This window comes from Nyctereutes procyonoides, unplaced genomic scaffold (assembly GCF_905146905.1).
Source record: "Nyctereutes procyonoides isolate TBG_1078 unplaced genomic scaffold, NYPRO_anot_genome, whole genome shotgun sequence".
Taxonomy (NCBI): domain Eukaryota; kingdom Metazoa; phylum Chordata; class Mammalia; order Carnivora; family Canidae; genus Nyctereutes; species Nyctereutes procyonoides.
The window spans coordinates 13702872-13729795 of record NW_026575041.1 but is presented as its reverse complement, the minus strand read 5'-3'; the positions used below and the strand labels follow the sequence as shown (position 1 = coordinate 13729795).

Genomic DNA, 26924 nt, shown 5'->3' with positions numbered 1-26924 from the left:
TTTATTTTCATTTCTAATCAATGTCCTAGTTTACTAGATGGTTTAATGCAATTTGAAGCATAAGGTTAGTAACTTCTTAGGTATAATTTAGGTTAAGTGTTTTTAGACAGAAGAAAAGTGGTAATCAAATGGTTCATTTTCACTTCCTTCTAATGTAGGAATATATATACATATACCTTACATTCTCCAATTGAAGAATATAAAGAGGTCTATAAAATATTTCTTAGAAGAATCATTTTTCAAAGATACAGAGATGTATTTTTTAATCTAAATTTCTTTAGGTATATATAAGTGAATCTTCAGAAAATATTGCCAGTGAGGGAGAGAATTACATTCCATTCCCTTCTTTTTCACAACTTTGGAATAAGAATTGTTTACTCAAATCCTTTTTTTTTTTTTCCTGTCTACCTTAATATAATTTTGTCGTGAAATAGGACATGATTTTTCTTAAAGCAAAGTTGCCTTTTCAATCAGTTAACTTTGAAATGGTGAATTTCTCCCTTTTCCATTTAAAGGCATTTATTATTAGTGCCCAGTGTCGTGGAGGATTTTCCAGCAAACAAGTAGAAAAGGCAGAGATCTCCTATAGAAAGTTGTAGCACCATAAAGTCCCTTACAAATCCTATTTCATCTGTTTGTAACTTTAAGGCTTTGATGAACTAGGTGGACTTCTCAAGCCAACAGTGGCCTCTCAGAACCAGAGTCTTCCTGTTGCCAAACTCCCACCTAACAAGTTAGTATCTGATGACTTGGATTCATCCTTAGCCAACCTTGTGGGCAGTAAGTATTCTTTGGATTCTTTTAATCCTCTTTAAAATAAGTTGTATTATAGAAACGAGTCTCGTTTTTAAATGCTTTCTGTTTTTCCTGTCCTAGATCTTGGCATTGGAAATGGAACTACTAAGAAGTGAGTGTTTTCTATGTTTTATTTCCCCATGTGCCATTTAGAGTCAAATTGGCTTTCATCTCAAAAGTATGCGTAGAGATGTCAGATCTGCATCTTAAATGCTTTTTGTTCAATCTAAGTGAATAGTAAAGAAACTTTGTATAATCACAGACATTTAATGTTCTCACTTATGTTTATTTAAAGTGATGTAAATTGGAGTCAGCCAGGTGAAAAGAAGCTAACTGGAGGATCTAACTGGCAACCAAAGGTTGCACCAACAACTGCTTGGAATGCTGCAACAATGGTGAGTTGAAAAGCTCACAGTAACATGAATAATTTAGGAGGATGTGGAACATGAAAATGTTTTTAAAGTGATAGCTCTTAATTGGAAAGATTATTTATTGAGTTTTAGATGCATAAGTAATTTGTATATATATTTTTTTAAGGAAGCTGATTGACTGTATTTGTCAGGTAAATTTTAGTAGCTAACATTTATTTAAAGGTTACTTTGTGCCACGCATTATTCTAATAAATGTGTGACTTTATTTTCTATAATCCTCAAATTAACCTTATGTAGTAATAACTATACTGCCCCCATTGTGCAGATGAAAGCGATTCACAGAGTTACTACATGATATGCCTAGGATCCCAGAGTTCATAAGTGATTGGGTGGAGTTTTAGAACCCAGGAAGCCTAACCTCAGAGCATAAACTCCTTTAATCATTACCTTTTACTGCTGATGTCAGATTTATTATTTATTTATCCAGAATATACAGTGTCTAGTGTTTTTCTGATCTCACCATTGGTAAAGAAACTATACTGCTTGGTTTTTGTTGATATTATCAAATAGTACATAGTGCTGATTTTCCTTCTCTAGTTATAGTCTTAAAACCCTCTGAACACTGAACCATTGCTAGCTTCACACACATATATACATGCATATTTCCTTTAGTAATAGTTCAGTGTTCACCGATTTAGTGTTGGGTTACTTTAACAGTATAAGTGCAGCAGACAAGGGGAATCAATTACATGTGTATGTATACACACACACCCTGACCTTACATTCATTATAATCTTAAACCCTAAAAAAAAGTTGTTCTAGTAGATGCCTTTTTTTGTTTGTTTTTCAAACAGAAAATGCAGTTCACGTTAAATGAATTGCTTACCTGAGGCTGCTGCCCAACAGGTGCCAGACTTGAGATTCTAGCCCTATCCAGATGGCTCCAGAGCCAGAACTTGTTGCAGTAGTAACACTACATTGTTCTCTACCTTCTTAGTCCCACTGATCATCTTTATATCAGAGCTGAAATAAGGCAGGACCTCACCTGGCTCAACCTTAGCTGAGAATGAACGTGTTAGGCAACACATTTTTTACCCCTCTGTGCATGTATGTCATTGACCTTGAAAGCACCACAAACATTGATTTTGAGGATCACAAATTTTAGCAAGTAAGCAAATTTGTGAATACAGGTTTCATGAAAAGTGAGGATTAATTGTATGTGCTAAGTATCTAGTTGGCATCTAGTACTGAAGAACTTCTACTAATGCTTTTAAGCATTCTAAGGTATGGTTGTCCTAGGGTAGCTTTGTAACTGGTTGTACCCCTATCTTTGGTCAGCTGCTGTTGTACCAGTGCAGTTAAGTTTTCCTGCATCAGAGAAAACCAATTTCTTCTTATAGAAGAATTTAAAACATGATTTCTTACAATACTCTGGAAATAGCATCATTTTGATTGCGTAGGCTACACATTGTAGCCTTCCTGTTGTTAAAGACCACCATATTAGCCATTTTCTTGTATTAAATCACTTCCAGAGCACCACCCTGTTTTCCTGGAGTTAATCATACATTAAAATTACTAGGGCTCATCTAAAATTAGTGTACTTATAAAATTTGTGATGTTATCTAAAGAGTTTTGTTAGGTTTAGTCTTCTTAAATGGAAAATAATAATGAAATTTAAACCCCCCCCCTTTTTTAATTTAGCCACCTTTTAAGTCAGTAATTTTTCATTGGTAGGGCTCACTGCCATTACTAATAATAAATCCTTGCATTTAATTAGCTGTCCGGTTTTTACACATACATATGCCCTATCTTGAGTCTGTTAACAGTGCATTCTTAGGAAGTTTGAATTGATAGCATCCCAATTATAAGAATAAAGTTATGCAGTTTTTCTTTTGTAAGTACAAAACATCTAGAAAGCAGATTTTAGTTGAAATCCATTCCTTCTGACTCTCAATCCATTATTTTTCTGCACTGTAACATACTTCACTGACCAGGGGATGACAGGAGGTTAGGGTACTGGATTTTATAGCCTTGGGTGTGAATTGTACATTGATAATACATGAGAACTGATACAAATCCAAATACTGATATGAAAATACAGTGAATATTTTATTTTGTATTAAGTTAGTATTAATCTATATGAAATATTAGAAGTTTGTAGATAGCACTTAAGATTGACTACTAGAATGTAATAGGTATTTAACCATTTAGAATATGTATGTAAGTTAATGAGATTTATGGCACTGTGTCATGTGTGTCATCTCTTAAGAATTTTGTTAAAATACTTGTATGTATGTATTTCATAGTTTCTTTTTAATGACTAACATATAGGGTTGGTGATGTGGTTTACTACTTAGATAAACTGCTGCTTATGACATTTCTTTACATTTCTAACCTTTTTATTAATCCATAAACACTGTCAAGGTTTTTGAACTTTTTTAAGTAAAAAAATTCATTGATATTTTATTAATATATATGATAATGATAAACTACAAATTATTTTAATTACTGCTTGCTTTTTTTCCTGAGTGGTAGATGTATGCTGCAGCCCTGTTTATGGGATGCACTAAATTTTGCAGTATTGACACTACTGATAGAGCTTATGTTTTATGATATTTGTAATAAACTATTAGATTTGTAAGGGGATTATGCCGGAGATTAAATTTCCCTTGTCAACCTTGATAGTGTTTAAGTATAGGTATTCTTCTGTTAGATATTGGAAATACAAGGGATTTAAGGTAGTTAGTGAATGTACATGTGAACTAAAATGCTCTCTGTGTATTTTCTGTTGTGTAAGTATTTGTTCTAATCCAGTGTTATTGCATTATGTAATTGTTCTCCCTGGGAAAAACAGAATGGCATGCATTTTCCACAATACGTAAGTGACCAAAAACTAGCCTTTTTGCAATAAATTGGCATGCTATTAACCACTGCTATAGCAGAATCTCATAACCTTCCAGCTATTACTTGTTTTCACATTCAGATTTTCAATGTGCCAAAAATTCTTTCTAGCATCTACTGATTTCATGGATGTGTTGCAGAATTGATTCTAATGGTGGCATGGGAAATACAGATTTTTTTTTCTTGCTTAATATTCTGCCATTTGCTGTCAGATGGCTGGGTGTCTCTGTGTGTGTATCTGTGCTGCCACTATGCACTTGATGATTTCTGAATGAAGGGAAATGTTGATTGTGGTAATGTTGAGAATAACAATTGCATGAAATCTTACAGGCTTCTGCTGTACTTGGCAGTTTGTCTACTGCTCTTGCAGCTCTCAGTTTTGAAGTAGGGAGAGACCAATAAGTCCTACATATGCTCACTGAAATACTAAACTTTTAACTATTCACTTTAGTTATGCTTCATTTAACTTCTCTATGCATATGTTCAAATTGCCATATACTTTCAGTTATTTTTTATGTTTCAGCAATGTTATTGGTCTTTCTCCTGTATTCAATTTCAGTTTTCATTATAAGATAACACACACACAGGGAATGTTAAGACAGCAAATATATCTAAAATGATTTTGTGCTCAGATTGTATATTTATAGAGCATAAGTTAGAGTAGGAGGAGTGGACTTTAAAGATCTTAGGGCTAGGTGGCTCTTTTAAGCATTAAAGCATAAACAGGTTTAAAAATTTATTGCTCCTCCAAATTGGTGCTTTGCAGAAGATAGTTTAAATAATTTAGAGTAAATTAGAAGGAATGTTAATAAATGTACTCTGTATAAGAACTGTGTGTGTCCTAGAAATAGTCATACTCAGTGTTTCGAAATCTATGGGGTTCTTTGAAAAAAGTGAATGAGGTCTTTAAGAAACTAGTTTTTTGGAAGATTAGATTATTAATTGATTTGGGATCTTTAATTTTTTTCCTTGCTCAAAAAAATGAAGCACCTAGGAAAACATTCACTAATATTACTTTTTCTGGGTAAACATTTTTTATGATAGTGATAGATTTTAAATTTTAGAACTTTCAATATTTTTTAAAATTTGAAGATTTTTAAAGCTGTAAAAAAGCACACTGAAATTTTAGATCACTGTTATATCTAAGTTTAAGTGATTTTTTTCTAATAATTCTGCTTTTCTGCTAATTTCAAGACACTCTTTTTCATTGAGCATTAACTGACACAGTTATTAATGATCACAAATGTCCCATTTAATCACAGCTGTCTTAGCAATTCTTTTTAGTGGAACTGCAGCTATTGATTCCTTGAACTCAGTTGACATACGTGAGTTATACATCCTTGTTTATCTTTTCTCCACCATGTCAGGCACCCCCTGTAATGGCCTATCCTGCTACTACACCCACAGGCATGATAGGATATGGAATCGTAAGTATTTTTCCAAACACAATTTTTGAAAATAGATTGATTCATAGTTAACATGCCTTAATAGAGACTTAAGTAAAAAAAAGAACTTGGTGCGTACCCTTAGTGCCAAACATAGAGCATTGGTATCATAAGTATTTCTAGAATAGTCATTATACAGCAGATACACCACTTATTAATGTTCACAGTATTACTTGGCTTATTTTTCCTCTCATAACTTTGCTAAGCATTTTATATGTATTACAGACTCATTTAAACATTGATATTAACTCCAACCCTTTGCTTGTGTGACCTTACATTAATACCATTTAAGTTGTATAACCTTAATACTGTAAGGGGAAGGGAGGATTTAACATTTCTCAAATTGTGTAGGGACAAATTTAGTTCAGTACAGGCCAGAGCAACTTTCCTATGACCGTGATTGCTACCATACAGAAATACTCATTTTACCTTTAAGCTGCCCACAATCCATATTCTACACTGTCCTTCCTCTCCCAACTTTCTTAACATATGACTCACTTAGAAAAGAAATGGAGGTAATGACTTCAGTCCCCTATATGTGTTTGAGGAACTGTTGCTGGTAGGAGGCAGCACCAGGTCCCTTGGGATTGCTACTGTGGCTGCTGTGCTACTTTATTTACATCTTGTGAGAGTAGCTTTTTGCCTACATATGAAGAAATTTCATAGCTTTTGTATTGGTGGTTACCATAGAAGAAAGGAATGTGCTCAAAATCTCATAAAGTTAAAGTGAAGCTCTTGCTATAAGTAGGAGTTTAATTAAAAGGTTAAATAGAATTTGTAGAAAGATAAGATTTTAGAGTATGGTGTTTTAACCAAAATAATGGAGTGATTTGTGTATGTTCTATTTGGTTACTTATTTGTGTTAATTTTATACTGTGGAGTAGTCATTTTTAAAGAGATGCTTGAGATTCTATTTTCAGTTACTCAATGAACTAACCTCTTCGAGTGTTATTTAAGCCTCTTCTTGGTACTCCCCTAACAATAGCTGAAATAAAAGGAAAACCACAGACAGTAACACTTTTCAAAGTATTCACTTAAGATCATTTGCATGATGGCATAAGAACGTGGTTTGATGTACAAAGGCAGTTTGCTTTGAAATATCTTAGCCATATCTTAGAAATATCTAAGCCATATCTTAGCCTAGTTTTAAGTTTTCCTATGTTTAAAACTGCAAGTTTGGAAATTTTGGATTGGTTAAAATTATTTTGTCTGCTATACGGTAGAAAGGTTTACATTTTGCTTAAATTTAAACCTTTTTTTTAACAAATTTTAGAATTGAACACATTAAAGACTTTCAAAAAAAAACACAAGAATTTATAGTTGTTTTATTTGTATTTACAAGAATGTTTCCTTTGAGTTAAAGGTACTAGTACTTTCCATTCCTGTCATCCTTCTTGTTTACTACTTAAGGAAGATAATAGTATTAATTAACTTATTAATATTTTTCTGTTTTTTAGCCTCCTCAGATGGGAAGTGTACCTGTAATGACACAACCAACCTTAATATACAGCCAGCCTGTCATGAGACCACCAAACCCCTTTGGTCCTGTATCAGGAGCACAGGTATTAATGCGCCACATGTAACTCTCTTAATGGCCTGATGCAGGAAGAATAGAATGCTAAAAATTCCTTTCATACAACTTAGAAACAAACAAATTATAAGTGTTTTTACCCTTGATGGTAGATGTTGTTTTCTTCCTATCTTTATCAGCTAAGAGCTTTTAAGAATATTGATTATTTGGAAGGAATGGACAAGCAGATTACAAACATTAAGAATGGAAAATTCTTGACAACGTATAGTTGGTCAATCCAGAGGATGGTTTTTCTGAGGTTAAGGAACCTACTTTCTGTTCATGATTCTGGCTTGCTCTCCTTCGTGAACCTTGAACTCAGAGCTCCAGTGTATTGGCTTGAATGGTGCTACAACAAAGGTGTTGCCCTTAAGATATTTGTGAAACATGACAAGTCTACAAAAAATTGTGAATGTTATTTTTTCATTAGGTAACTTCCTACCACTGAGGATTGTATTTAAAAACAAAGCAGGGTGGGGGCACAATAGCGCTTGGGTGGCTCAGTTGGTTAAGCATCTCCCTTCATCTCCCTTCGGCCCAGGTCATGATCCCAAGGTCCTGGGATCAAGCCCCTCATTAGCCCCCCTGCTCAGTGAGAAGCCTGCACCTCCCTCTCCCTCTGCCTGCTGCTTCTCCTCTCCCCCTACTTGTGCGTGCCCACTCATACCCACACACTCTCTCTCTCTCTCTCTCTCTGTCAAATAAATAAAATATATAAAAAAAAAAAACACCTTGAAATACTATGCTAACCTAATTCCTTTTAAAGGAGAGACTTTGCTCTTCAGATGTTTCTCAAGGCCCCTCTTCCAGTTCCTGAAATTTCACCCAAATATTTACACTTTTTCATTTCATTATTGTTAGCATTAGGGGTATCTGGATTTTTTTTTTTTTTAAGCTTTACCCCACCGTGGTTAGGAGAAATGTGCAATTTCTTTGTTATTTACTTCTCTGGTGGCCTAATGGTAGATGAGACATTCATGAAGCGATAGAATGGCTTTTCATTTTGTTTGTGGCTCTGCTCCTATTTAACAATTAAAAATAATTACAATTGTTAAAGTACTCCTTTCTTACACTGCTTCTGATTCCAACTGATTGGTTACTGTCATGTGTTTAATACCTATTTGAAGACATTGGTTTGAGCATTTTGTAATGGACTTGTTATTCCTTTACCACTTGAATACATGTGGTATTACACTTGCAAATGCATACAGTGTTACCCTACCAATATTAATTATATTGATCACTTTTAATCTAGTCTCTTTATTTCATAGACTTATGAAGCACAGGCAACAGGCATTCAGTCCTTTTGCTTTTCAGTCTTTTTGAGTATTTAACTCATTTCATAAATTGCCATCTCAGGGAGTACCAACTGGTAACTTGGAGTGGATAGTGAATTTAGTTCTGATTAAAAGGTAAAATTCATGTTCTTTGCAATTTATATACTTGCCCAGATGCCTCTTTTTTCCCCTGTTATCCATGTTAAAGTAGCCTTTTCTTCTTGTTCCTTAGTCATAGTATTTACAATGAAGATAGCTAGGAATGAGGGTAATTGATGCAGCCATAACTTTTATATAAGTCAGCTGTTTTATATGTATTCATTTTAATAAAATGGATTATGAATGTATGTAGTTTTCTTTCTCTTCTGTCTTTTACCACTAGTAGTCCTAAATACTGGCTTAACTTGCTAAAGAAATATACTAGATCTTGATAATCTTTTAAAATGTTGATGACTTCTAGTGATGTAGATGTTTTCTTGAGATTATGTCTTCCTTGTGTCCTTTATTATTTTCTTCAGTTTTTTGTTATTTATACTTTTAACTTCAGATATGTATCATTTATTTCTTTTAAGATCTATTTTTTTAGAAAGATCAGGTGTTGGGGGTAGGGGCAGAGGGAGAGAAGCAGACTCCCCACTGAGTGTGGAGCCTGACTCAGGGCTTGATCTTATGACCCTGAGATCATGACCTGAGTTGAACCCAAAAGTTGGACCCAAGCTTGACCAACTGAGCCACCCAGGGGCCCCTATTATTTATTTTTAAAAATTAATTTTATTTTTTGATGCATAGACTGATTAGCACCTTAAATGTATTTAAGAGAAAAAGCTATATTTCAGTGCTATAAATTTACCAGAAACTGCTGACTACAATAATTTTTTCCCTGATGTGTAGCTAAACCCTTTCATACTCAGTCTGGGTCTCGTCTTATAGATTCCTGTCTCAGAAACAAAATACATTATAACCTTAAGCTTGAATACTGCTTGACATTTTCTAAGCATTTATTATCTTACTTTCCTCTCAGAATAATCTTGAAGGTAGATAGGCTTACTATCACTATCCCATTTCATAGAGAAAGCTAAGACTTGGAAAGGTTCTTCAATTAAATAAATGGGGAAATGCAGTTTATCTCCAGGAATCCCTGATTTCTGGTTCAGGGCTCATTTGTACCACTCTACCTCTCTACTAATGGGATTGAGCCTATATGGCTACTATACTAGGGCTATTTTCCTTTTGGCAGTGGTAAACCACTCTGTAAATCTTTGGGTTTCCTGCTAGATTATAAATTACATTTATACATTCCAGGATATAACTTCTATAGAGGTCAAGAATGTCTTCAGTAGTTTTGGGACTACTTTTAGCCTCACTGAAACATTTTATATGAATTTTGCTTTTTTAAAAAATATATGGTTGGGGCAGCCCCCGTGGTGCAGTGGTTTAGCGCCGCCTGCAGCCCAGGGCGTGATCCTGGAGACCCTGGATCGAGTCCCACATCAGGCTCTCTGTATGGTGCCTGCTCCTCCCTCTGCCTGTGTCTCTGCCTCTCTCTCTGTCTCTATGAATAAATAAATAAAATCTTAAAATATATATATATATGGTTAAATAAATTGTAGTAAAAATCTGCCTTTATAAAAAGTGCTGCCCCCAGCGCCTGCTCTTATTCCAGGTTTTATATCCTGTTGCCTTCTAAAACCCACATAACTCACTGAAACACCAAAAAAGTGCAAGAATTTCAATGAGCATGAAAAGAGATATTGAAATACCTTTTCCTAATCAAATTATGCCAGAAGAGAATAAGAACATTAGAGTAATAAGTTTTAAGTTAAGAAATCAAATTTGATGTACTTATCTCTAAATATTACAATTGAAGAAAGTACATGAAGAAAATGAATAACTAGAAAAAGGAAATCAAGTGGCATTGAAGTGTTTCAGTCAGTTGAAAGTCAGAATCTCAAATCTGTTTTTATTTTTTATTTTTATTTTTTTTCAAATCTGTTTTTAAAGATTGCGATTGTTTTTAGGAAGAGAGAGCTCGCAGGTGTATGCACAAACGGGGGAGGGGCAGAGAATTTCAAGCAGACTCCATGCTGAGATTCTCACGACCCTGAGAACATGACTTGAGCCAAAATAAAGAGTCAGGTGCTTAATGACTGAGTCCTCCAGGCACTCCAGAATCTCAAATCTGTTAATATTACTTTTCATTCCTTCTCCCCTTTGTTCTCCAGCTGTCTCATCACAAAGCCCCACTAATTGTTTCTCTGCTATCATTAGATCCATCTTTCTTGCTTTCAGCAGCCTTCACCCAGATTGGAATCCTTTATCTCATGCTTTATTTTACAATAGTCTCCCTGTGTTTCTTGCCTTTCTAATTTAATCCATTCTGTAGATCCTGGAACAATCCTCCATAGGCAGTATTTTTAACATCAGACCTCCATACTTAGAAACCTAAGGAAGTAAATCTAAATATAACTGAACATATAAGCCATTCCTTTAGCTTTCCTTCTGTCTTAACAGCTATACCTCACAGAGTCTCCATATTTGTAAGAGTAATAGTGAATAGAACATTCAGGTTCTTCAGTTCCCACGCCTTTACAGTTCTCAGTAAGTAACCCTTATTCTGCTATAGCTTGTCTTTGCCAGAAATCCTTCATCTATCATAAAGGAGATTTATTATTTATTTTTTTCCTTTCCTTTCCAATATTTTTAATTTTTTAAGGTTTCATTTTAATTCCAGTTGGTTAACAGAAGTGTTAAATTAATTTCAGGTGTATAATATAGTGATTCAGCACTTCCATATATCACCTGGTGCTCGTTATTTATTTTTTAGTCATCTCTCATCCTTTTCTAGTACTTGTGAGATCTGAAGTTTTTTCCCTTATCCTGCATTATTTTTCTTTATAGAACTTAATGACTACCTGACACCTGTTCATCTGTCCCATCTGTCTATCCATCTATCCATCCACTCATCCAATCTAGCAAGAGACTCCTGGAATGTATTATAAGCCTCGTAGAGGCAGGCTTCTATGTGGCTTGTTTACTTTTGTGTCCCTGGTTCATAATAGTTTTGAACATTGTCAGAGAAGTGAATCTGGTTGAAAACTTGCCTTTTCAAAAAAAAAAAAAAGAAAGAAAAGAAAACTTGCCTTTTCTATTGTGTAACTCAATTGTCCTCATTGATCTCTTTTTCACTTCCTTGTAGCCATTGTAATAATTTATAGCCATATTTAAAATTGGTTTAATTTGTTGGCTAACAGTTACTATAAGCTGAAATACTAGATGACTGTCACCCAAGAAATGAAGATACATTTAATATCATGATTGGATTTTTAAAAATATTTTATTTATTCATGAGAGACACAGAGGCAGAGACACAGGCAGAGGGAGAAACAGGCTCCGGGTAGGAAGCTGGATATGGGACTCTATCCCAGGACTCCAGGATCACGCCCTGGGCCAAAGGCAGATGCTCAACCACTGAGCCACCTAGGCATCCTGATTGGATATTTTTAATAATTAAAAATTTAACTGTTTATCTTTGAAGTAGGTGAGATTTTTTTTCATCCTCTAGTTTTTAAGGATTCTGAGCCAGTCCCTTGAATTAATTTTGCCCATTCAAATGCTAGTTATAACCAGAATAACCTTTCAGTTCTCTCATTTTCTTCCCTTTTTTCATTTGGATTCAAATGAAATTCAAATGAATTCTGTCCTTGAGGACAGAGTAACATCTCTTTGTACGTAGAAGTAAATGATAATTTAAATGTAAAATGAAATCCCATCAAAATAAAATATTTTAATCAAATCCCAATTCTACACCTTTTGCCAAAAATCTTTCCCTGCTTCTTGTGCTTTTTGGGATCTATTACCCAGGGCATAACTTGTATCTTCTGGTCTCTTGCTTGCTTACTTACTTTAAATTAATATTTTTGAGAGTATCTCAGCCCTACCAGATATGTTTATCTTCTTGCCATTTAGTGAGGCATTCCAAACAATTGTGTTCTGTGTCCTACATTAAATCTAGGTTGCTCTAAGTGCTGCATCAGTGTTAACTAGTACTTTCCAGATGGCTGTTAGCTCAGACTAGACTACTCTGTTCTTTAGGATATTGTCTTTAATAGACTATAGGATAGTATTGAAATTATGACTTCCTATATACTTAACCTGTTCTCTCGTTTCTGGGGCTGGCTCCTTCTGTATTTTTAGGGTATCTTATGTAACTGTCAGTTGCTTAAAAAGATGGAGATTAGGTTCTTCTGTTTCATGTCCAATATTGTGGCTTTAAAAAAAATTATGTTCTACATTAGTGCATCTGCCTAGATGTTTGACTACATGGAAAATACTAGATCCCTAGGTTAGTGATTTTTTTTTTTAATCTTTCATGTTTCCTCCCAGTTTTGCTCACTGTATGATTGCTTGTTATGAGTGTATTTGTTTGTTAACTAGAGGAGAACAAGGACTCTTATGCCTTCTCTTAATGGTGTTTTATATAAATCTTACTGGTACTTATTGATGTATACATTGAAATGTCCATTGCTGACCAATAATTTGTTAAACTCATTCTGGATGGCATTCTGCAGCTTTGCTATTAAAAGCATGAAGACAGTTAAACCTAGTTAGTTTCAGTTTTCTTTTGAAGTCATTATGATGTGAAATAATATTCTTTTAGTGGATGTTTACCAGGCAATTTAGATATTGAAGATCTTGGGAGGAGTGGGTGTTGTTAGTTGTGTTCTTATCTTTTCCTTATATGAGAAACTCACTCTGATCCCATACCAATCTATTTTCCCAAAAGCAGTATGACAACCAGAGTGTTTACATATGGGTATTTAATTTTTAAAATAAGCTGTTAGAAGTTGTGTTGGTTTCTTGATTGGTATTGGGTTTTTGTTTTTTTTTAATGGAGGGTTACCAGTTTTGTTTATGGAGGATATGGCTAAAGATGCAAAATGGCTGCTATGTTTTGTTCATAACAGCCGATTTTAAGTAAGTCTGACATCAGTTAAGTGTGTGAAAGGAAACAATGGCTTGTTGTGCAGGCCTTTTACCCTTCTAAATAGGGACACTGTTGGATATAGGAATAATTCAAGTCTTACAAAAAAATTGCCTTTTTAATGACTTTCTTGTGTGTCAGAGCTAGTGGCTCTTTTTACTGTTCAGTTTCTTCCCTTCCCTTCCCTTCCCTTCCCTTCCCTTCCCTTCCCTTCCCTTCCCTTCCCTTCCCCTTCCCCTTCCCCTTCCCCCTTCCCCCTTCCCCTTCCCCTTCCCCCTTCCCCCTTCCCCCTTCCCCTTTCCTTTCCACTTTCCTGATGTGTTTGTTGTGGGTGTTGGCGATGCTCTTTTATCAGCTGATCTGCCCAGCTGGATTTCTGTGATGAAAGCCTTTTGCCTTGTCAGCAGTGTGTTATGCTTATTTATCCTTGCCTCATAGAAAAGACCATGAGGGAATTTACTTTGGGAATTGGGATTTAGTACCATAGGTGACAGTTCTGTAGTCCCCAGGGGACACCTGAATCAGTCAAAACAAAAATTTGAGGAGTCCCATCTGCTGACAGTTTTGATAAGACAACCTATAGAATAAGGCCTTTTTAGTGGGTTTTTGCTTAGGACATCTAATTTCTTGTCTTGAACAATACCAGAACATATTCTTAAATCTTGAATGACTGTAAAGTTCTTCAAAACCTTCATGATGAATATCCATGATCATATACAGTACTGTGTGGATAGCAAACACAGGGGTGTATTGACTCTCTAACATTTACTAGGGAAGTCTGTTTTAAAAAATGATATATCTAGTCTTAATTTAACATTTCTCTGTATGTAAATATAGCCATAAATTCTAGCTGAGTTGGAATTAATTGGGATAGATTTTAAAGAGGAAACAAAGCACCTGTCTTGGAATCAGCAGATCTGCATTAGAGTCTCCTGTTAGTTTGCTGGGGCTGCCTGTAACAAGTATACCACAAACTTGTTGGCTTAAAACAGAAATGTATTCTACAGTTCAGGAGGCTAGAAATCTGAAAACAGTGTGTCTCTAGGGCCATGCTCCTTCCAAATCCTCTAGAGGAAGATACTTCCTTTCTTCTTCCCCGGAGGGAAAGAGGTAGCCCCATTTTTTGGTCTTCAGCTCTGGCACTTCAGTCTCTGCCTCTATCACATGGTGTTCTCCTGTGTCTGTCTTCATGTGGCATTTCCCTCTTATAAAGACAGTAGGCATTGTATGAGAGCCCTTTTAATGGTAATTTTACCTTGTGTATTTTATAAGGTTGCTATAAGGATCAAATAACAAATATTTGAAACTAACCTAGGAATGTGGAGATTTGTTTTTCTTTATTGATTATTTTAAGGAACTTTTTACTTGTTTTTAGTAGAAAATTATATAAGGTTTCCTTAATTTTGGTGCTCATCTCTATTCCCAAATTCTCATTTAACTTATTCTAATCTAATATAGTTTATATTTCTTTCCATGCATTGCAAATATTCTTGTTTGTAAATAATTCATATTGCATTATTTTGAAACCTTAATTATGACTCTGTTATCTGACAACATCAGGTAAATACATAGATGCAGGCCATGGTGGTGACAGGGCAGCCCTGATGATCATGGTCTGTTTTAGGGCATGAATCATCTATTTACACAGTAGACTGTGGACATTATTTACAGGAACCAAGCCACGTCATTCTTCAGGATAGTATCAGCACCATTTTAATTGGCTCAACCTTTGTGGAAAGTAGTGTTAGCCAGAAGTATAAAACTTTAGTTTATAATAATTAAAATATTTATTTGGAGTAAATAATCTGTTTTAGGGGGAGGGGGTAAGCCTTTCTTGACATGTCTAAGTCTACAATTCTCTCCTTAGACATTTTTAATAGAAATCCAATATATAAGTCAGGTAAAAACAGGTAGTCTCAAACTCATATGGAACACAGTTTGGAAAAATTTTTTTTAACCAAACTGAAGTGCCATATTTCCAGTAAATGGCAAATAAGAGATGTATTATTGGTATATTTAATTACTACTTTGTCTTAGCTTTTCATTCCCTTTGCTTTTAGGAAGTAAGTTGATATGTAGTTGGAATCAGCAGTGAACACTTTATTTCAGATAAGTTGAGTCAGTGTTCATAATTCCCACCCATTAAGTGGGACTTGAAGAGGACTTCTCTTATCCTTGGAAGCACTTCTGATATACAGATGTTTATTTTTAGCTAGGCCAATTAATAATATTTTCTCTGATCAGTTTAAGAAATCTTAGAAATCTTATAATCTATTTCCCTCATTCCATTTGGTTTTAACTCTTCGTCAATTTAGGTTGCCATAATTCTAGTGAGATGACTTTAGATGCCATTTTGGAATAATTCATAGCTTCTTTGTTAACAGTTTTAAGTTATCATAGACTGTAGCAGTTGTCTGATGTCCCTAAGATGAATAATGCTTTGAGAGTGATGGGAGTAATGTTGGCATAACTTTGTGATGTTACTGATAGAGAAGCCCAACATGGGGTTACATCAAACACAAACCCAACAAGCAGCTGTTGTAGACACTAGACTAAGCCTACAGGGCAGGCTACCTTATATAATAGTACAGAAATCTCTCTTTTAGCCATACTTCACAGAGACAGCTGAGGAGTAGCATTATCTACACTGTGTATTTATGTCCTCGTACAACTGGATCTAATTGTGCCATTATTATCCTGGCCATGTTCTAAACATCATCAAGAACAACTTCCTGTTTTGATGTTCTGTGACTCTATGTTGAGTTTATAACTGATGTTTCTGTCTCTTAAGTGTTTTGATTGCACAGCATTATTAGGAAAATATTTTTTAATCATGTATCCTTGTACATACAGCTAATATATATTTATAAGTTATATGTTCCTACTATTAGGTGTATTTAAAAACAAAAATAAAAATGTTAAACAAGTAAAAAATAAGGGGAGAAGAGGGGAGAAGTTCTAATATTTTCTTCTAATGTTCTACGTTAGAGATCATTTTTATTTTTATACAGAGCTTGTTTTATCACCAAAAAGCATTTTAATTTAACATGTTATAGAATGCTTAGTTTAATTATATATTATATATATGTAATTAGAATGTATATTATACATTCTAAATGCTTAGAATGTGTAAGTCATTGCTAGTTTCTGAACCAAGAGACAGGTAAAATATGTGTCCTATATCTGAGGAGCCCAAGGATGAGTATAATATGGACACACAAGTGACCAGTTGCTGGCAGAATAAGAAGCATTATAAGAGAAACACAGAATGTTGAGAACACAGTGGAGAGCAAGGGCACCACAGATATGATGACATTTGAGCTGGGCCTCTTATATAAGAGTAGATAAACATTTGACTGTAGGAGATAAGGGAAGTTTGAACTAGTATTTGAGCTACTAATATATGCCAAGCAATGTACAGGATGCTTTATGTATATTTTTAATCCTCAAGACAGTCTTAAAAGGAGATACAAATTTTTAGTCTAGATAAGCCCTGTTTATAGACGAGCCATGATTAGATAGATTTAGTGCCATCCTTCTACAAAACTCGACTCTGTCAACCCAGACAAAGGAAGTTTATCCATTTTTCTCATAAGATGTTGACCTTGCTTCTCTAACAAAGACAAAGTGAGTCTCTACAGCATTGATATTTGCTATGCAGGCAAAATTCAAATGGAAAGAAAAGATGTGGCCAAGTTGCTTCTTCTCCAAGAATTTTAAGCACAGCCAGTGATAGGTCAGGAGTTTATCCTTAAAATATCCAATTCTTTATTCTTCTATAAGCTTTTAGTTACACTAATCTCACTTTGAGACTGCTGTGTATTTATGTATTTGTTATGTATGTATTTATTTCCTTGTTCTGACCTGAAATTTTCTTTCTTTAGTGCTGAACAGGAGTCTAATGAAGGAATAAACCATTTTTATTTTATAACATTTGGTGTAGCAGTAGAATTATTTGTTTAAAATTTCTTTTAAATATATTTGCCTCTTATTAAAGTTAGCTTATGATTTCTGTATATTAAACATATGCTACCACCAAAAAAAATCTTTCTCTTGACATTTTTCAGCATTTTTTTTCCCTAAGATTAGAGTGGAGAGAAAGAATGGAGGAATTTCAGCTAAGAGTTACCATCATCAGTTACTTATAAATCTTAGTATTTCTATTTATATGTTGATCTTTTCCTACTGTTTCTCAATATTTTATTTTCCTATAAAGTGAGAAAGTAATACTAAGTATGTCTGTATTAGACTTAGAGTAAAACTGACTACTGTCTTTAAAAAGCATATTCACTTGTGCTGTAGGTCAGTTTAATTTGAACAATAACTGTGCTAATTTTTTTTTTAATTCTGTGGGCATTTGTATAGAGAATATTTGAAATAAATGGGTAAAAGGGCATTTTTTGTTTTGTTTTTAAAGATTTTATTATTTGTTTATGGGGTGGGGAAGAGCTCGAGTGAGAGGAGAGACTGAGAGGGTAGAAGAGCAAGAGAATCCTCAGCAAACTCTGCACTGAGCACAGGGCTCAATCCCATGACCCTGAGATAATGACCTGAGCTGAAATCAAGTTCAAGGCTCAACTGATGGACCTACGCAGTACTCCTGGGGTTTTTTTGGTTTTGTTTTAAATAGGCTCCATGCCCAGTGTGGGAGCCCAATGCGGAGCTTGAACTCACCACCTTGAGATCAAGACCTGAGCAGATATCAAGAATTGGATGCTTAACCGACACCCAGGCCCACCAATCCAACCCCCTCCTTGCCCCCTGCCATGTTTTGCGTCTTTTTGTGATGGCATATTTATAGTAGGATTTTTTTTTAAGGGGGTCACACAGACCCAGTACTAGCAGCCCTACATTGTCTCTAATTTACTCACAGAATGATAAGTAGAGGGTCAGCTCTTCTACTTGCAAGTGACTTTTGTAGACTCTTCCAGTCTTGCTGCTTCTCACCCACCAGGATCCTGTTGCTCCTTCATGATCTTTTTGTTCTTCCTACTTTCCTTGAGCAGTAATTGGGCTATTGCAGCATGTTTCCTTTTCTTTGTCTTTATTCTCAGAGCTGACTCCTTTCTCACCAGTGCATGGTGTGCCTATGCTTTGGTACAGGTGCCAGGGAAGAAGTGGGTATAAGTGGTCCAGGACTGCTTCATGGCCCTGCCTTTAGCACTCTGCAGTCAGCTAAGCCAGTCTGGGCCATGGTTTCATGTGCTTGATATGAGTATTGATGAGTATTATTATAAGGATATTAGGTCTTGTTTTCATGTTTTAATTTGGCTACATATTTATAAATGTAAAACGTATGTGGATTTTACCAATTTTAAGAGAGTGGAAGTATTTGAAACTGGCACTTTTTTTCTTCCCAAGGAAATTGATCCTCTTTAACATTATTTGTAAGTCTGTAGGACTTCTCTCTAGCAGTATGCTCTCACACTTTGAGAATAGAAGTGTTTCCTTTGACATACTCTTCGTGCATTTTCCTCTGGGACTCTTGGGTCTTCAGACTGCTGTCATTATGAAAACATGGGACTTTAAGACATTTTAGTATGGGCCTTTCATAGGAGACTTGAGATTTTGGATGCAGTCTATCCACAATAAGGGATTTTCAGTGTTTGTGTTTGAACTTCAAGTGAAAGAGAAAAAATACTGTTTTGGAGAGAAACACAGTTAATCCTAGACTTCCTCCAACTTTCTGACTGTTGATCACTTTACTTAAAATCATTCTGTTTCTGAATGCTCATCCATGGTTGATTCTGAAGTGAGGAGGAGACATCTTTCCAGTTAAGTTTCACCTTAATCTCTCTCTGCCTGGCTGTTATTTGAATCCCCAAACCCAGACTGCTGCTCCATCCTCCCATCTGGAGCTGCCTGTGTAAGTGCATCGTCCTTTGCATTGTTTCTTTCCGTTGTCTTTGGATTTTTATTTCTGAGAACAAGGTATGGAATAGGAAAATGTCTCAACCACTAAAATAACTGAAGATGATTTCTAAACCTTTCAGTTGATTTTGTCATCCACAACAAATTACATATATTTGTGATGTAGTATTTGTTTAACGTCACTGGCTGGCTATTCATTCTCTGCAGTACTTTAAAAAAAAAAAAAGGTAGAAATGAAATCACTTTGAACCACCAAAGACAGATTATGAGGCTTGAAATCCATTACAGGATTTGAATGTTGGAAATAAGAATTGAAACTATTCCCATTTTGTCAACTTTGATTTAATCAATTGAATTTCCCTAAAAGGACAACTCATTTCATAATAGCCCTGTGCTTGCATGCCTCTGCAATCTTATGCAGGGGAGAGAAAAGAAATTAAAAGTTTGTTTCAAATGAAAAGGATTTGTGTTTGGTTTGAAATATTCAAAGTAGTTTTGATGAAGGAGATACGCATATGAAAATGAACATCAGTGAACATCGTTCTTCAGGAACTGTCATTCTTTGAGGAAATTCTTAAAGATACATTTTTGAGTTTAATAAACTATTTGCCTCACTGTATATTCAGATTAAATGATAGCATGTAATTCCAAGAATCAAGCAAATGTAATCCGGTAGAAAAGAGAATCAATGATCTTGAGTATTCCCTATATTCAGGGGACCTCTAAAGTCACTTTCACCTCCCAGAGTATATGCCTCAGCCACAGTGTGTCCAGAGAAACAGGCAGGAGACAATTCCATGTGGAAGAAGTGTGAGCAGAAGACAAGACTCTTACGTGAGCAGAAGACAAGACCTCTTACGAGGAAGGAAGGAAAGAATATTACAGGTGGATGTGTTGGGTCTGGACGGAGGTCAGAGTCTATACAGCTCTTTGGACACAGGAAGCCATCTTTCCTCAATTATAAAGAAAAAAAAAATCACAATTATGCACTTTCTTTCCCTCTTCCCCTCCATCCACAATAGAAGTCTTCAGTGTGGGTCAGCTTGTATCAACCTTTTTGAGTAAAAGATTTTATTCCTTTGGAATTTCAGAAACAATTTGTTTTCTGAAAAACACATGCCATTGGATACACTTTAAATTGACATGTGATTGAAACTTTTGTTTTAATAATTCCATTTTCTACAAAAGCTGCCTTTATATTTATTAAAGATGACAAAACAAAAACCACTTCTTCTTTCATTACATTTTCTGCTTTCATGTTCTGTCATTCAGAGATCTTTTTTTCTTTCCCTCTCTCTGTCTTCTTTTCCCCCAGCTGTCGGCAGCATCCAGCCCCTCCAGTCACAGTCCTCACAGAGCTTCAGGAAAGGACCCTTTTGCAGAGCTCTCTTTGGAGGATTTCTTATAAATCACTTTAGGTATTGCTGCTTGTTGGGGGAGATGGGGACTTAAATACTTTAAAATTTTATCAAATATTAAACACAGTTCACTCTTCTCCTTTGTTTCTTTAAAGGACTCTAGGTTCTCACTCTTCCTCCTTCTCCTCTATTCTTTAGGTGAAGAATAAAAATAGATCAAAATAGGCTGTAAGGACAAACAACTTTGGAAAATATCTTTAACATAATTAGGTGTGAAATCAAAGAACCATCTCTCATGTTTACATATAAGCATCCACTGCTCACAGCAGATGGGTGGGATCAGATACTACCCTTAAAAACTGGATGTTTTTGTCAGTCTTACAAGATGTACAAAGAACAACACAATTCTACATGTTGGATTAGAGCTTGACTAGGCGCATCTCTAGTTTGAACATAATGCCCCTGAACATTAGTTGTGAAGAATTCATTTTAACAGTTTCTTTAAAGTGTCGTATTCATATGTGCCTTTTCATTTAAAAATTGTAACATTTTCCCCTAACAGACTTTTTTTTTTTTTTTTTTTAAAGTTAAGGACTAGCGAATACTTTTTTGCCCTTTTTGATAGAAGGATTCTGTGTTTGATCTGTACTGCCTCTCTTTGCTGGAAGGCAGTGAGATTTGTTCTTCTTGGTGCTCTACCCCCCAGGGTAGATAGAACTTCTAAATCTTTGAGAGTTTGTACTCTTCGGATGTGACAGGTTTATTAGCACTTCTACTTAAGTAATGTCTTTGGATGAACAGTTTCAGGGATATCCTGAGTGAAGTATCTGAGCAAACAGTGATGCCCTATTGAAAACTATTCCATTGTAGATCTTTCAGATTTTTATTTATATTAGTAAAGAAATGATTTAGTAAGTATATTACTCTTCCCTTAATTATCTCTAATTTTATGATATCATTGGAAATAAGTCAAATTGTGCTTTCCTCGTTTTTTTTTTCTTTTTTTTTTTTAAATTGTGCTTTTCTAAATGAAATTTTCACACGGAATATTTGTGTTCATGAAGAGATGTTCTGAACTTCTCATTGAAAAATTGTTCATTTTCTTTCTTCCCCTGTCTCTTGGTTTTTAGTAATTAGAAAGATATATTTGGAAGTCCCTCTAACTAGGCTTCAAATATTGAGGTCTGGCACATGGTGAGCTGATAATACTGACTTAATTTTGTAATCAGGGTTGTGATAAACATGCAGTAAACATTTCTGGGCCAGTTGAATGGGAAAAGCCACAAAGCATTTTTATTTGTGAATGAACTTACGTTCCTTTTTTTTTTTTTTTTCCAGATACAGTTTATGTAACTAGATGGAAGAGAATGGAATTATTCCAAAAAGACGAGTGCTCAAGCAGCAAATACTTACTTCCAGCAAAATCCAAACTGCTGTCTCTTAAACTCTCTTCTTCCATTAGAATGCTACAGTAACCCAGTGAAGGCCCATGAAGGAAATTGGGACTAGTCTATAGGAGAACGTATCAATACAGTTTATAAAGCCAAGAATTGCCATGATTTCAGACTAAGATCTGTCTTTTTGGTGACTAACCCTTCAGTTCTTTAAACTCTTATTAATACCCATAATCAGTAACCTACCAAGAAAAGCCCTTATTTGGAAAGTGTGAAATTTGTATTTGGAAAAGCTGCCTGGAGAGAAGAGCTGTGTCCTTTACTGTAATGCAACAGGACTCTTTTAAGGGGATCAAAATCATAATTCTTAATTATGCAGTATTTTTCTTTTCTCCAGTCCTCACAGATACAGAAACAACTAAAATTAACTTTTCTTTTAAAAAAATTATATATTCAGTTTGCAGTAGACATTCCTTAAGTATTTGTATTTATTTATGATTATCAATTTACGTAACATTAATATTGTATCAGACCTCCTTATGAAAATGAGTATGGATGTATACAGTATGTTTGATTTTTATCCATTAAGAGCGAATCTGATTCAGAATGCTTTTCAGCTGACATACAGAGCACTAAATATTTTAAGGCAAGTCCATAGGTCTGAATCGCTTAAGAATTCTCAGTCTCTATGGGATTTAGGGAAGCATTATAAATGCATTAATCCTTATAGTCAATTCTGTGCCTAGGATTTTGCAAGGGAACAGTTCACTGACTAGGAAAAGCACTACATTTTAAATTCAGCATTAGTGCATTGGGAAGGAACTTTACTGCTTTGTGCTTGGCATGTCATTATTTTCCATTTGACATTAGGGCCTTTCCAAAATGAATGTGAGGAATTGCTTTCACTTCAAGACTTTCCTTCTTTTCAGTAAAACTCTAGGAGGTGTTATGGGGGGAGGGAAGGGAACCAAATCCTTGAAACTTTTTATTTGGCTCATGCCATGTTATGATCATGTACCTTTTAAATAAGGGGAAATAGTATCTTTAAAGTTAATGTCTAGCCAAGAGTTTAGTTAACGAAGAATTAAACTGCACTGTTGATCGGTGCTTTGTGTAAATACATCTTAACGTTTTGGTTGAGAGGGGCCTTAAGAAGGACAGTTCGTTGTAGGAAAGCAATTCTGTACATGAGTTTAAGCATACTTGTTGCATTGTCTCTGCAGATTCTATTTTTGTTTACAATATTAAAATGTATGTTAGCAAAAATGGGTGGATTTTCAAATAAAATGCAGCTTCCACAAAACTTTTGTTATGGTATTCTGGTCTGAGGTGCATTTTGTTTTCTTACTCCCTTTTTCTTTATCATCAGTATCATTATTTTTTGCTAATAAAAATACACCCAGGTGATTATATTTGCTGATTTAATAAAATGTAAATTTTATTTGTTTTAATTTCCTAAAAGATTTATCTTTGTACATTTTGTTACCTTCTAGACTCTCATTGATAAACTAAACTACTTAATTAAAATTGTTTATTTTTGTCTTTTGATCAGATACCTTCGGTCAGGTAAGTTTAAGGGAGAAAATGCTTTGTATTTGGCATATTGATGCCAGAGACATCTCTTACTGTATCATGTTTCATAGTAGTAAGTAGGATTCAGAGTACATGATGGAGGGATTAAAGATGGCATCGATAAGCGTCTGCATGATTGGAAGAAATCATCTTTATCCGATATACTATGTTAATTTTATTAGTTTCTAAGTTGCACTCTTTCTAAACCCTTTTCATATAAACTGGGAAATTGTACTTTTGTAGTTAACTTCCTAATGTTATCACAGATTTTGATTGGTCTCATGTTTGAACAGATCTTCAATGGCAGGTCTATGGTTTATTCCTTTTATAATTACATTATTATTATTTTGTATGTTTGTGAAGGTACTTTAGAAGTATTGTCATCCTGTTGTTGGAACAACTTTGAGAATTATTGGGTAGGTGATACCTACATTTTACTCATTTTGTAGATTAGAATCCAGAACTGGAAAAGAACTTGCTCAAGTCGATAAGCTAACAGGGGAGTCAGGTGTTTGGTTTCTGGCCCATTGTCTTTTTTATGACCTGCTGTTGTTTATTCCAATGTATGAACTGAAAAGGGAATTCTGTCCCTCTGCATTGTAGACTGGTGACCACTTTTCATTTCTGTATGGTCTTCTTCCATGAAGTACATTTCCTGCTTCCCTTTCTGATGCCCAGACAATCATGGGCAAGGAAAAAATACAAAACACATGATCATATTAACTTTAATCACAGTATAACCAGTGAGGTAAATTAGCTGTTGAATGCTTAATATATTAGGTTATAAACCTGTACATACACACACCATCTTAATACTTAACTACCAAGTTGGCAGCGGTTGCAGAGAGACATAAGATGATTAGCTGCAGAAGGCAGCTATACTCGTCCCAAATCGTTTTCAAACTTAGTTTTTTGCTTTTGACTTAATATCTTACTATCATCATTGAACATTTTCTTAAAAATACCCTTTTCTTAACCAGTGGCTTGAGAGTCCATATTTAAGAGGAGGCCTTACGTTAGACTAGGAGTTTTTTCTCCACAAACAAAACACCCCTGGAAAAGAGGCTTTTATGGGATAAGTTTCTCCTTGAACTAAAATAATTTCAAGGCTCTTTTCTTGTTCATCATCATCAACAAACATGTTTCCAAATTCTGAGAGTTCAGAGTACTGATGGGAATGCTTATTTAATACTCAATGGAGAGAAAAACATCTCTACATTCAGGATAAGTGTGGCTTCTGTGTGTTGGGCAGAGGCTGGGTCACAGACTATCTGGAGAGGCCACAGCACTCAGCCAGATGAATATACTCCTACCCTACAGAAAAGATGGCTTCACGGCTTCTGTCAGTGACCGCTGCAAATAGCTGAGTTTTGTTCAGCCATATTTGCTACCTTCCAGGGGTCTGACTGGCCAGGAATTCTGCTGTCTGAATAGGCTCGGAATGGAAAGCCTGCAGTATCATCTTCCATTTTTGTGTGTCACCAATCAAATGTTTTCTAAGTCTACTAGTATTTCTGTCTAATTTTGATGTAAACACTTAGTAAATGTCCCATTTGTTACTGATGTCGTGTGCATGTATAGTTTTCTGGATGAAATGAGCCACGTTGTTAAAAGTTGTGTCAGGTTTTCTCTGTGGTATTGGGGGATGGGGCAGGTATGACAGTCTTCAGGCAGAATAGTAGTAGAGTACACTCGGAGGCAGACAGCGAGGAGAGGAAAGGGAGAGGAAAGTTTTATAGAAGTTCCGTTTTCTAATCAGTTCTTATTTAAAATAGCTCTTCCTTTAGCTGCTCCCAAAAATAATACTAAGGTTGGTTTTGAAATAAAAATTGCTGTGTGAGAATAACCCAGGGAGCTAACCCTAACCCTGTCTGAGTATTCTAGTCAGGTCCTTTCCTGTCTTCCTTGGGCCTGGGCACTTGGCAGCTGCACTGTACTCCCAGTATCATCCCCTTGACCCTTGACTGGGACCATAGGGCAGAAAATATCAACAGAGAAGTAGACAGTCCCCACTCCCCACCATACACTTGGACTCCAGGCTGTCTGAACTAATGTGCAGAACTTAACAGTTGATTTCCTTAGCCTTTCAGGAGCACTTTACATGGAAGCATCAGGCATACCACACTGGGACTGCCAGCTAGTTTAGTGGCTATCTTAAAAGGCACAAAATGAAATCTTAACTTCTGGTCATTTTTGTCCTGAAGAAGGGTGGAAACTGAAAAGCTTTTTGCTTCCAAGTAATGACATTGAAGGAGGCTCAAAAGACCTGGAGGAGGCATGTTGAGGCAGGCAGAGGGAGTACAATACAAAGGGAAAGACATCAGAGAGAAAAGGATGGCTGTGCCCATTGTATGGTGTTCAGAATACCTATTGCTGGGAGCTAATCTTTTATAACTACTATGCTGATTTGCAGAACTTAGTAATTTATGATGGACAGAATTCATTTCATATGTGGGTCCAAAGTAGAAATGAAAGAATGACAGTACACTTCTTACAGAGGTTAAACTGGCGTCATGCTGGCCTAAAAGCAAGAATACGGTAGGATAATATGAAATGATAGAAAATATATGAAAGTTTCTGTCCCCTGTTCCTGGCTCAGAGCTCCTGAGACCCTTCTAATTTCTTAAGAGCACTAGGAACATCTTTGTTCTTTGACCCCGATTCCTGATAAAATTACTAAATCTCTTGGAATTTCCTGGGTGACAGAGGTATCTTTTGTTTTAATGCGGCAGCTCTCGTGATCTCCTGGATGGCTCCTGGATGAGAGCTGGTCACCAGAAAGACCAACGTGTCATTAGAAGCTTAGCAGTTTAGCCTGACCACATCCTTCAGGATAGAGAGAGGGACTGGAGACTTGAGTTAATGATTGAACATGCCTATGGAGTGATGAAGCCTCCATAAAAAATACAAATATTAAGGGATCTGGGGAGTTTCCAAATAATACTGGCAAACATTTGAGGTTTCCCTGAGTTCTGTGAGCCATTCAAATTATCAAACCCACAGGAACCCCCATTTATAGCTAGTGAATAAGAAGTGCGGGTGACAACCTGGACTTGAAATTGGCATCTGGGGCATTGGGGAAATTTGGGCAATCTTGTAGGACTGAGCCCTTCACTTCTGGGGTCTGCACCAACTCTAGTTATATGAAAGTTGAATTCTAGGGCACATTCTAGGGTTTTTCTCCTGCATTTAAAGAGCTTAAAATAACAGGTGTTTATGTGATAGAGATGGCATTTCAGGAGAGTAAAGATAAGATGGATTATTTAATAAGTGGTTTTTACTGGCACCGTGTATCTGGGGAAGGGTGACAATTCCCTCCAACATATACCAATATAAATTCCAAATGGGTTGAAGAGTGTCAATGTAAGGAATTAGAAAGGTGAAGAATA

At 35.5% G+C, this 26924-nt stretch overlaps 1 protein-coding gene across 8 annotated transcripts in view; it reads left to right on the top strand.

Moving 5' to 3' along the window:
• Positions 1-23280, top strand: part of PICALM (phosphatidylinositol binding clathrin assembly protein) — a 100653-nt gene extending 77373 nt beyond the window's left edge. For 2 of the 8 annotated variants that reach the window (XM_055320333.1, XM_055320337.1), the window contains 7 exons: positions 664-780; positions 877-907; positions 1091-1190; positions 4021-4044; positions 5435-5494; positions 6970-7074; positions 21908-23280. In XM_055320333.1, the coding sequence (XP_055176308.1) occupies positions 664-780; positions 877-907; positions 1091-1190; positions 4021-4044; positions 5435-5494; positions 6970-7074; positions 21908-21922 (452 nt within the window). In that variant the 3' untranslated portion in view covers positions 21923-23280. Of the gene's footprint in view, positions 1-648; positions 781-876; positions 908-1090; positions 1191-4020; positions 4045-5434; positions 5495-6969; positions 7075-21907 lie in introns of all 8 variants that reach the window. The other 6 variants (XM_055320332.1, XM_055320336.1, XM_055320335.1 and 3 more) reach the window with 3 other exon arrangements.
• Positions 23281-26924: the final 3644 nt, after the last annotated feature.